The sequence below is a fragment of the Falco peregrinus genome, chromosome 2 (assembly GCF_023634155.1).
Source record: "Falco peregrinus isolate bFalPer1 chromosome 2, bFalPer1.pri, whole genome shotgun sequence".
NCBI lineage: Eukaryota > Metazoa > Chordata > Aves > Falconiformes > Falconidae > Falco > Falco peregrinus.
In genome coordinates this window covers 112790892-112802929 of record NC_073722.1, presented here as the reverse complement: position 1 = coordinate 112802929, position 12038 = coordinate 112790892, and the positions used below count along the sequence as shown (strand labels likewise).

The window sequence follows — 12038 nt, the reverse complement described above, 5'->3', positions numbered from 1 at the left end:
AAAGCTGCTTGGGATGATGTGGAATAACCTCGGAGGGAGGTGCTGCTGACACCACTGCTTTTGCCCCGGCACACCAGGGCATTTCTGCACAGCTCTTCTGCACAGTTTGAGCCGGGAAGCGCCTGCCGTGCCCTGTGCAGCAGGGTTCCCACAGCTCTGGGGACTTCAGCAGCAATTCAAACCGCATTATGATCATGCAAGGCCTCCCAGCACGTTAATGTAGGAGGCATGTGCAATCCCTGGCCTCACAGCCTCTGCCGGGTGGGGAATGTCCCGCATTGCTGGCATGCACGCTGCTGCTCACCTGCATTTTTTCCAGCATTTCAAAGAATTCTGCAGACTGAAAAAGAAAAGAAGGAAACCTCCTGTTCAATTAAAGCAGACACGAGGCAAGCCAGCCCAAGCCATATAAAGGCAGGGCCACCGGACACCCCACCCTGTACTGGGCACTCTGGCCCTCAACAGGAACAGGAGGAAGAGATGCTATCCATAACTGATGGCGTGTGCCTAGGAGACACCCCATCCAGCCCTGCTGCCGGGCCGGGACAGAGCCCCACAGCCACCCTGGGCTCCCAGGGCTCGTGGCCATCCCACAGCAAGTGCCGCAGCCGCAGGCAGCGCACAGAGCAGAGAGCAGCAGCAGCTCCCCACCTCCCTAACTCCTCCTTGCTCTGCGTGCCATTCCCAAACAAGCCTGAGAAGACAGGCTGAGTGATGCTGCAGGGCTTGTCCTGCTCCCCACTCACAAGGGGAGGTGAGCATCATTGTGCCACGCTCGTGATGTGCTGCTCAGTTCTGCGCAGCAGGTGCTGGATCTCTGGGATCAGGCAGGGACAAAACCCAGACAGCTGCCAAGTGCTGTGGGGCACTCGGTGGGGCTGTAGGCGCAGAGTTTGCGGAGGACGTGGGGCAGAGCTGGTCCTGCCACAGGCTGAAGGATGGGGTGCCTGTGCCCTGGCCCCCGCGATCCTCCCATTGCTTTGCAGGGTGCCCGGCAGGAGGGGTCTGTGCACGCAAACCAGCAGCAAAAAACTTTTGTTTAGAAATGAAACAGGCCCACACTGATCAATCCAAAAAAGCAAACAAATACACTTGCAAATGAGACACCTACAACAGCCCTCTCCACATCCCTTACCTTGCAAGGGGCAAGCCCTGGGTTCTGCCTTTCACCAGCTGTGCAAATGCCTGTAATGCTGCTGCTGGTGGTGCTGGGCTGCCCCGTGCAGGGTTAATGGCCTACTTGCCAAATGAACTGAAGAGATTAATGAGCCCCGGGCTCCGATTAAAAACCCCGTGTAGCTCCTCTAGAAAGCAGACCGACCCCGCAGCCAGGGAGCTTGCCCTGCTCCCCCAGCATGCAGCTGCCCGGCTCCAGGGCTGCTGCCTCCCTCCCCAGCAGTGCTGGTGCCACAGAGCTTTGCAGCCCCATGAGCATCCCAAGCCGCTGCAGCGCACGCGGAGCACGCGGCTCCTGCACCTTTGGCAACGCTTAGCACAGGGACAAGAGCCAAACCCAGACCGGGAAGAGCCCATCGCTGCCTCTCTAGAAGAGGTGATAAAGCAATGCCTGCCCTGCTCAGCCGCACTTTCCCCTGGGCAAGGGGTGACCTCAAGAAACCCTGCTCCTGCCCTGATCTACCTGCGCTGCCCAAAGGGGCCCCAGTCCTGGCAGCAGCCAGCAAGCCGCTGAGGTGCTCCAGGGCTCAGCAGGCACCAGCTGCCTTTCCCACTTGCTCCTGCTGTGATGTTCAGATGCAGCAGACACAGGTTTGACCCATGCGACTGGCACAGGCATGGCCCCGCCAGCATGCACAGCTGTGGAGGAATTGGTGCTCCACAGGCAAGCACTGGCCCCACAGCTCACCAGGCAGCTGTGGCGTCACCCCTTCAGCACAACAACAATGAACCTCAGCTGGGTGATCCTGATCCCTTGTCCGGCTTTTCCTGCTCTCAAGTACATGCAAATAAATTATCTAGTCAAACTACGGTTTTAAATGTTGAGGCACTCCCAGTAAACGAGCAAGTGGCTTTTCTGGAGGCATGACACAGCAGCCCCATCCCTCCTCTTCCCCACCTCTCCTCCAACCCCTGCTTGCTCCCAGCCCAGCCGCCCACCACGCTCCAGACGCAGCTGACCGGCTCTCAGCTCATATGGAGGCTTGGGCCACGGCAGATGCTGTCTGTCCAGGAGGGAGAGCAGAAAGCAGGATCCACAGCTCCAATGTTGCTGGCTATCAGAAACAGCTTGCAGAAAAGAGATGCGAGATTTGGGGCAGGAGGGGTCGTGGTACCAGAAAGAAAGGCTTGGGCCAGGGGTGGGGGGGACTTTTAGTGAGCTCTTAGAATAGACTGAATTTCTCAAAAGACAAAAGAGAGAGAAAAAAAAAACAGAGAAGGAGATGAAGAAATGAAAATCAAAGACCAAAGGAAAACTTCAGAGAAATTGTCTTTTAATAAACGTGGCGAGCAAAGGTTAGCTTTATAGCACAAGCAGCCTAGTGACTGCCCTCAGTGACACTCCACTCGTATGGGGCAAAGATGCTCCCAGCACAGCCCTGGCCATGTTTCTAGCTTCAAGACGATATCCCATTTTTATCTACTGCACCTATAGGAGGGAAAACAAACCCCAGGCTCAGAAGAGCTCTGTGTCCAAAGCTGGAAGCACTTTAAAAAGGCTCTTCCTTATTTTGAGCATGGTTTAGATTCTGGTTTATCTTTGGGTCTCTACAATGGTCAAATGATCCTTGAGTCAATTAAGATAGTTTCCAGGTCCCACTCTGCCAGCAGCCAGAACCAGAGTACCAAACCACACAGCAGCACTGGATCCACTGGCTAAAGCAAGTTCCAGCAGAAAATGCGTACATGTATTTAATACAGCAGGCAGCAGTCTGTAGCCTTCAGGGATTTATGCATACTTAAAGCCAACTTTACTGGGCCACGAGTATTTGGGTAATTATAGTGGAGACAATTACACCTTTGTGACACCTAGCAGGAAGCAATGTCACCCGCCATGGGCCCAGCCAGCAGCAAAGGTTCTGCTTGCCCAGCTTGGATTGTTGAGACTGTCTGCTCCAAACTAAACCTGCATCTGCTTCCCAAATGCAACCAAAGGCAACACCGGCACAGACAGCAGTTCCCCCGCCCCCTTCGGAAGGACAAACCTGCCCAGTAGCTTGTCCCAACAACCTCAGAAATGCAAATTACTCAACACGAAATGGTGTAGTTGCTATTCCTTTCCTGCTCACGTGTCCTTACCCCTCACCACCAAGCATGCTACATTGGCAGTGTGAGAGGGGATGGACAGTCACATACATCCCAGTGCTTCAGCACAGAAAAGTACAGGACTCCTCTCCATCAGCACCGGGTGAGACACCGGCTCTGAAGCCAAGCCGGCTGGAGCACCCAGTGTCTGTCCAGCCACCCCAGCACCCCAGGGGTGAGTTTAGCAAGCAGGTACCTGCGGACGAGGAGTGCTCAGAGCCAAAGCTGCAGCACAGTCAGTAAATGCCCACTTCAAAGGTTTCCAACACCCAGAAAGAAAAGCCTGCACCAGGCAGGAGCTGCCAAGGATGGAGTGCAGTGGGGCAAAGCTCTCCCTAGCACCCATACCCACTGGTCGGTGACACTCACCAGCGGGACCCGTAAGAAATCCATCATCTTCCTGGCATCATCCCCCACCCTGCATCAGCCACACAGTGAGGGCTGCTGCCACGACCAGACTTCCTCACAGGCGCCCAGTGAAAGCAGCTAAGCACCAGCCTGGCCATCCCTCCCCAGCCCCAACACCTCCCTTCGTTAATGTTTCTCCAAGCCAGAGGCACGGCAGGACTGCTGCTTTGTTATTTCAAAGGGTGGCTCCCCTGGGAAGCAAAGCGCCCGAAACAGGTTGGGCAGGAAGCCGGTGAAGGTTTGCAGGGGATGGGCAGGTGCCTGCCGGGATGCACGGCTCCACAGGTGGGATGCACAGTCCCGCAGCGGGATGTACAGCCCTGAGGTGGGATGCACAGCTCCACAAGTGGAATGCAGAGCCCCTCCAGGGGATGCATGGCCCCAAAGCGGGATGCACTGTGCCCCTCAGGAGGGCACTCACCCAGGAGAGCTGCAGCAGGAACCAGGCAGGAGGCAGAAAACCCGACCTCTCCAGCTGGAAAAAAGCCACAGCCCTTCCAAAGGAGGTCAACAAATCTCAACCATAAATCCTGTCAGAGGCAGCTCAGGACAACCCAGATGGCTGACCCAGGAGCTGCAGGGAAGGCACCAGTCCTGACACCAGCTGGGGAGGAGGCAGGATACAACTGCTTTAGCCAAAGCACCTGCGTGGCTGTGACAAAGCACAGGCAGTCTCTGCTGCTGGGGACTTTGCTCCTGTCCCTGCTCCCAATACCCGTACCTACTCCTTGTCCTTCTCCATGACACTAAGTCTTGCACAGATCTCTGGGAAGCACCTTGAAATCTACCAAGAGCAGGGCAGAGCAGGACGAGCACTCATGCTCTGCAGCATCTCATCACAGGCTCAGCCACACCAGCGCTGAGTGACTGCCTGGCATCCCCTGCGCTGACCGCAACTGTCAGGGAACTGAGCTGACATCTCCCGAGGGACCAGGTGTCTGCCTCCCAACCACAAAGTCACCCCAGGTTTCCCTTCATCAAGCTGATGGCTCCTTAATCCCTGACATCTCCTCTCCCAGGCACCTCCAGTCCCATCTCACACGTCAGTAGGTACCCACCAGCCCCTGCCTTTCAAAAGCCAACAGCAGCCAAGACCAAAGCGGCAGCAAGGGCACGGGCAAGCTCCAAACAAAGCAGACGTGCAGACCAACCCCGCGGCCCACAGCCAGCCGCCAGCCTGCAGACCACACGGATTCATCTCTGTTTGGCACTTGGCAAAGCAAGGCAAGACGCAGGGTCTGCCCCTGCCACCGCCCGACTGGGGTGCGAGCGTGGGCAGCCGCAGCGGCTCTTGCCACCGCCAGCATGGTGGGGACTGAGGGATGAAGGGAGCAAGCACCTGCCACGGCCACCCAGCTCCGCCTGCTTTTCCGAAAGGACAACCTGTGCCATCCGCAAAAGATTCTGAAGCCCTTTAATCCTGCTGTAAAGCAGAACAAGTCAGTAATTGTCTTTTAATTGCTTTAATTACACAATTATAACAACAAAGAACCAGCAGTGAAACAGGCAGCCTCCAGCCTGGCCCACAGAGACCTGTCCTGGTGCGCCCTCAGCCAAAGCCATCACTGGCCTCTCCCCCAGCCACAGCACCCACAGTGGGACAGGCCCGTGCAGCTCGTGGTGTGAGTACAAACAACCAGTGTTGAGAGGCATGAAAAAAAAAAAAAACCAAAAAAAACCCTCAGCTTTTGTTTTTTGGGAGCTTACATTACCTGAAGCATGTGGTGTAGCAACTACACACTTTTTCCAGACAGGCTTTCCATAGGTTTCCATGCCAAGTTTCCCAAGCCAAGGGAAGCCTTCAATCGAAGTTTAAACATCATTGAAGAGCCCAGTCTCCTGCTGCCCCACATTGCCCTGGCTCCAGCTGAGGAGCAGCCATACCCTCTGCCTGCAGCGTGCCTGGGGTCTCACCCCCCGTAACCCCTCCTGCAGCAGCACCTGGGCAGGGAGCAAACCCCAGCACCAGGGGCCACCTCTGCCCGCACAGCCAGGCTCAGCCTGCTTGGCTCACAGGCTCATTAGAAGGCAGAATTTCCATTTAAAACACGACAAGGACAAAGGCAAAGGCAGACCCTCTCAGGATGCAGGTGCTGCTGTAAAGCCTGGGAAGGCACAAGGGAGCATGGCAGCAGGACGAGCCTCAGGGACACTGCAGGGCTGCAGCGCTCATGGTCACAGAAAGTCCTACCTGAACTCCAGCCAGGTGTTACCCAGCAATTTACCACCTTCCTGCAGGGCAAAATAAATGGCACTGAGAGTTTGGTCCCTCCCACAGTGGGGAGGCTAGGGCTGTGGAGGAGCTGCAGCGCTTGTCCAGGACAGCCCACATGAGAAACGTGGATGCTCACCACTTCCCCAGCAATGCACTGGCAAGGTGGCCACTGAGCATCCCACCACGGGATGCAGCAACACCCCTGGGATGGAATCCCCCTGAGCCCCTGGGAGGTCTGCGCATCACCCCACACCATCCCAGGAGATTTCTTGTCCTCCACAGCTATGAAACAACGTGGGGGCTTTGGCTTCCCCTCCTTGAGCTGGACAGGAACACTGCTGGTATAAGGACTGGGAAGCACACTCTGCGGCTGTCACACTGGCACCTCCTGCACCCGGCACCCTGCATGTCCCTGGGTACATTCTGCAGGGTGGAACCCCCTCTCCCCAATTTCCCATGGTGTCCCCAGGACGGTGTCCCCACTGCCAGCAAGTGTTTCCCAGAGGCACGTCCCCCCTCCTTCCCATCAATCTAGGCTTCAACACACACCTCCTCGCCCAAGCCCAACAAGGTGCCACAGCTTGTGTCACCAGTGAACTGTCACTTCCCGCCTGCTTTGTGCACCCAGGTCATACTCAAAACCCTAAATATGCCAAATCACCAGAAACTCCCCTAATAAACTCCTCCAACTCAATACTCTATTTCCAAGCCTACATGCTCTTAACAACCATTTAACCAGGTTCTCAGCCACCTTGTAATCCTCACATCCATCTCATCTTCTCCAGCTTAATGAATAATTTCCCAAGTGGCAGCATATCGAGCGCTCTGCAGCAACCCAGGGAGAAGAGCTACAATTGCCTTTGTCTGGAAACTGGTATCGCAGAAATATCTCAGGCTACTCTGACAGAAGCTACTTTTGTTGAACCCATGCTGCATTTTATCCTATTTCCCCATTCACCTCCATGTCCCAAATTGACCTTTCCTCCTGAATTCGCCCTGAAGCTTTGCCCCAGGTCACCATCCCAGCTCTGTGCATCATGCTGCTCGGCACAGGGCTGCTCACTCCTGCTTGCTTGAGACTGTCTGAGCGAGAGAAATGCGAGCTGGGAGCCGCAGAGGTGCCCAGTCAACCCCGGCTCAAGCGGGAGCAGCTCCCAGGTCTAACCAGGTTGCTCGTGGCCATCACCCGTTGGGTCTGGGAAATCTGCAGGAGGAGCAGAGCCCTGCAGAGGCAGCCTGGCACGGGCAGAGCGGAGGGGAAGCACGGTGCCCCGCGACCTGCTGCCTACACCACGGCAAAAGACAGCGGCCAAGCCGTCCCTGGCAGGACCGAGCAGTGGGTCAGACCCTGCCAGCAGTGTCTGCCTGCCGGGGACATGCAGTCTGCCTTGTGTTGGCAAGCAGCCGCCCGCCACGGCGCCCAGGGAGGGTTATTAAAAGGATAACAGCACAGGGATTCTGCACCCTGCTTGGCACTGCTGCTTGTGATTGCGTAACATGAGCGGCGGTGCAGGATGGGGCCCGCCGGCACGCCCGCCCGCTGCGCTGATGGTGTCTGAACACGCTGCAGGCTGAACTCCAGAAACCACCTACTGCTGCTCCCTCGGGAACAGCCCAAATCCGTACAGCCGCTGCGTTGGAAGTGCCGCTCCTCACCAGCTTCAGTTTCCAAAACCGGCACCTCGGCTGGACCGCGCGCCCACAGCCCAGCCCAGCATCGCCCGCACACTCACCTTCATGGTCGGCGGGGCAGTGAGCGGGGGGGACAGCGGTCGCTCTGGGACAGTCACATCCGAGCTGTTCAGCAGCTCCTGCTTCCTGAAAAAACAGATGAAGGCATGTCAGCCTCCCCCATGCCCCGAGCAGAAGCACGAGGCAGGAGATAAGGGCTTATCTTCTTTGGCAAAGACGCGGCGTGCGGGCTGCCTGTAAAATAATATCTTGAATCTGAGAAAAAACCAAACAGACGACATAAAAAGATGATTAAAGTCATCTGAAGAGCCCCGCGCCCAGGGCAGGCTGGGACCCCTCACTGCCCACCAAGCGCTGGGGCTGCATCCCTGGGAGCCAGCCGGAGCCCAGCCGCAGGGCTGCGGGGGGGCAGGGGGGGGCAGAAGGGATGAGTTTCTATGACAACCCATCCCCACAGCTTCCCGCCATCTGGCACCCTTCCTGCCTGGGCAGGATCCGCTCCTGACTGGCCTCCTGGCAGCCCCGGCACCGCGATGGCGGAGGCGGCTTCCAGCCCAGTGACACCGGCGTGAAGCCTGGGGAGACCATGGCACGGGTTTGGCGAGCCCAGCCGAGGGCCCCTTGGCTAATGTGCACAGGCACTGAATTTGGGGGCAGCAAGAGGTATCGTGAGATGCAAGACCTTGGGGAAGTGGGGAGCAGCCCCTGCGCCACGGAGCTGCCAAGAAAGCCCCACGCAAAAGCCCCCTAAACCTGGCAAAGTCACAACCTCATCCCTCCACTGATTATCCAAGCAAAATACCCTGTCCCTTTCTCACCAGCCTCTTCCCCAGCAGACAAACAAGCCATCACTCGCAGCAGTACTGCCAGATGCTACTCTGGGAGTCAGAAAATCTGAGATTTAATTTAGTTTCCTCTCGTCCCTGCCAGGTTAGTCCTGCAGAAACCAGGCCAAAATGTCCAACTGTTTATCTCGCAGTAACAAGGTTTGGTTCCCATGGCAGCCTGCCCCGGGATGGCACGGCACAGCTTGGCGTGCGTGGCAGCCAGGCACCGATGCCCGCCAGGGCCCTCTCCAAAACACACAGCTCTTGCCAGAGGGTGCGCACCCGACCTCCTGCAACACCTGCGCCCTGGCTCCTGCCCTGCCACCCACGCTGCCCTGCTCCACTAGTCCCAGCTCTCATGACAGCAGGTGACAACCACATGCTGGTCACGGGGAGGCTTGGGTGCCTGCAGCCCCTCCTTGGCAGGGCCATGTGCTGCCGGGATGCTGCAGGGAACGCAGGCAAGTTTTCTTTGAGACTGTTGGTGCAACAGTGAGTGCAAAACCCCACCATCAGCTCTGTGAGCAAAGGAGCGGCTGTTTGGCTGCATCTCTGCTAACAGAGCTTGAGAAGGGCTGGCTCCTGCTCCTGCCGCCTGCGTGCACAGCTGCTCTTGCTAATAGACTTCCCCTGTTCCTAATGAAACTTGACTCCATCTCTTGAAACACATATTTACGTACATACACACACGTGCCCACAGGTAAGCACTTAGGAGAAAGCCCGCTGCAGGCTGCAGGACGGCACGGCAGCCTCCTGCCCAGCTGCAGCCCTGTGCTGGGGGATCCCAGCCTGCCCTTCACAGCACCGTGGCCCGGACTGGGGATTTGACATCTCTCCCTGTTGCTGTCGGACCAACTTCGTGGCAGAGCAGCGGAGAGCAGCCGGAGCTGGCAGTGCCTCGGAGCCCATGCCCCCGCAGCCGGCGCGATTAGATTTGGCTGGGGGGGGCTGCCAGCTGTCAGCCTGTGCTGTTAACATATTGCACGCATGGAGACAGGCAAAGCAGGGAGCTGCAGCGCCTGTGACCAGGGGAAGGAAGGGACAAACAGGACGTAGATCGATAGTTCTCATTAGTCAACGACCAAGGAACAAGAATTAATGGACTTCAGTTGTAGCCTGAGGAACATTGGGTGGATGTTGAGGGAAATACGGAGCTGGAGTTCAAGCCCATAAATCTGTCCCAGAGGCGTGAGACCAGCCCAGGCAGGGCACAGGGGGACCAGCATGGCGCAGGGCAGGGAGGCGCACCACCATGCTGGGCAGCACCACAGCCCAGCCGCTGGCACACGGGGATCCAGCTCACAGACCTGGGACCTAGCAGACCAAACCCTCTGGTACTTGTAAGTAATTGCTGATTGCATTTCTCAGAGCGCAGGGCAGCAAAGGCACGCGGGCAGTGGGGCCCTGCCATCAGGACTTACTTCTCCTGGACTCAGGATGGTCCTGTTGGGCTCCTCCAGAGGTGCGGGCAGTCACAGGCAGGAGGAAGGTGGCTTTTGGCCTCTGGGCTGCAATGCGATGGAGCAGGACTCACAGAATGCTGTCCCACGGCTGCGAGGGGCAAGGTGGGACCGGCAGCACCCATCCCCTTTGCAGCTGCAGGGCACCAAGGGCTGTGGCACCACCCAGGCTGTGCCGGCATCGCAACCACAGCTGGAGTCACCAAGCGAAATACCCAGCAGATGGTGTCTCAGCGTGAATCCACACCAAGGACTGATATTTTACATTACATTAAACCAATATATGTCTTTTTTTGCCTTTTTTTTACATCAGAGCAGGTCAAGTTTGTTTTACATTATTACACGTCATTTAAGCTCTCAACATCTTCCAGTTTTTCAGTGCAAGAAATGAATTAAAGCAATGTGGGAGAGCGTATGGGCAATAGCAGAATTCATGTCCTGCCTACCCATATTTTTTATTGAGCTCCTTCCCTTTCTCCTCCCCACAAACTCACCATGACTCCACTGCTGAAAAAATGCCGAGGATGACAGATTTTTACTGTTTGCTCTTCAACTTTCTAGGACACTAAAGCACAGCCTGATCTGGAGCAAATCACTCATCCTTTGCTCTCCTTGCTTTGAACCCTGAGCTCTGCCTGATTGCACTAATCTGCACAGTGGCCTCAAAGGCATAAAATGTATCAGACTTTGCAAAGATTAAAGTTACAGGGATGTACACAAATAATTTGATTTGATCTGGGATTTGTAACGGGTTGCCATAGCATCATATTCTAAGTATTATAAAATCGCTCGCACAATTTAACAACGTGTTCCTCTGTCACATGCTGATTGCTTCTTTGGGGCCGAACTGCTGGAACTGCTCTTACAGTTCCGGGGAGAGCAAAACAAACCCATTCACCAGCCACCGCTCCTAATTAGCCTCTGTGCACTGGAAATAACATTACGTGAAATTGCAACTACAGACTCCGATGATTCAGCCTGCCATCAGCTACGGGGTCAAGGGCCATCAGCCTAATTCCCAAACAGATTACCCTCATGGGACCATAAATGAATCATGAGGAAGATTAGCACGTCTTTATCTGTGCACCACAATGCTCACATGGAGGAGCAGCCCCGGGGATCTCCCCTGACGCCGCCAAGGCCAGCAGGTGCTCGTGGCAGCCCCACGCCATAACCCGCTCCCCAGCTGGCGCCAGGGGTGCAAGTCTCCACAAGTCTTCTGCAGGCAGCTCCTCCACCAAGCCCCGCACCAGGATGGCACAGTGCAAGAAGAGAGGATGGGGTAGGGAAGGACAGCAGGAATAGCGTGATGAGCTGAAGCCTGGGCTTGGCACGGCACAGCTCCAATGGACAGCCCCTGCAATCGCTCCCCATTCACCTCCCCCTGGCACCACGGGAGATAAGTGGCTCCAGCATCAATAATGTAACCAAAGGTTACGGTGCTGTGCTCGCTCCCCAGCGACAGCACCCAGTGCCTGGCAGGCATCCAGGTGCTTCACCCAGCCCCGACACCCCCAAGCTCGCCCTGGCTGTGGCTGGATACCAGTGCACAGGGTGTGCGAGAGCATCCTCCAAAGCCCCACAGCCAGACACCAGCCTTTCCAGAAGGCAACACAGGCATTGTTTTTGTAATTTTATTTCTTCATTTTTCGCATTAGGCAAATTAAGAGAGAAGGAAAAGAAAGAATTAGAATCCTACATACTTAGTAAATCTAATTAAGGAAACACCTTAATGCAGTTACGCAGGGCCAACCGCAGGGTTTCCTAATGGAGACTGTGAGATCAGCCCTGCCATCCCAGCATGGGTCCTGTCCCCTCTCCTGGCCAGGGCTGCAGCCATGGGGCTGCACTCGGGGGGGACCCCACTGCCGCCAGCCCCCACCAGTAAGGTACGGTCCACATGGCCAGGGCTGCTCCCCACCTCTCCCAAAGGGGAGCAAATGTGGATTTCCCCCCCCATTTTGAGCACCTGGGCACTGGCGAGTTCCCAATACAGCAAGGGCAGGTTAAGACCTTTTGTCTTTAGAGCACCCCTCATCACATCCCAAAAGTGCCTACAAATTCATATCCTGAATTTGGTAAACCCCACTGACACACTGCAATCCTGACTAAAACATCCTGCTCAGTGCAGAGCCAGGGCTGCCATTACCCCTGGAGCCCCCCCAAGCGTTCCCA

At 56.2% G+C, this 12038-nt stretch overlaps 1 protein-coding gene across 17 annotated transcripts in view; it reads right to left on the bottom strand.

Annotated features, from left to right (window-relative positions):
• RAP1GAP2 (RAP1 GTPase activating protein 2) overlaps positions 1–12038 on the bottom strand; it is an 80251-nt gene that overhangs the window by 21960 nt on the left and 46253 nt on the right. For 13 of the 17 annotated variants that reach the window (XM_055795401.1, XM_055795399.1, XM_055795400.1 and 10 more), the window contains 2 exons: positions 7618–7702; positions 305–340 (listed from right to left, as the gene is read on the bottom strand). In XM_055795401.1, coding sequence (XP_055651376.1) covers positions 305–340; positions 7618–7702 — 121 coding nt within the window. The remainder of the gene's footprint in view (positions 1–304; positions 341–7617; positions 7703–12038) is intronic. The other 4 variants (XM_055795402.1, XM_055795412.1, XM_055795418.1 and 1 more) reach the window with 1 other exon arrangement.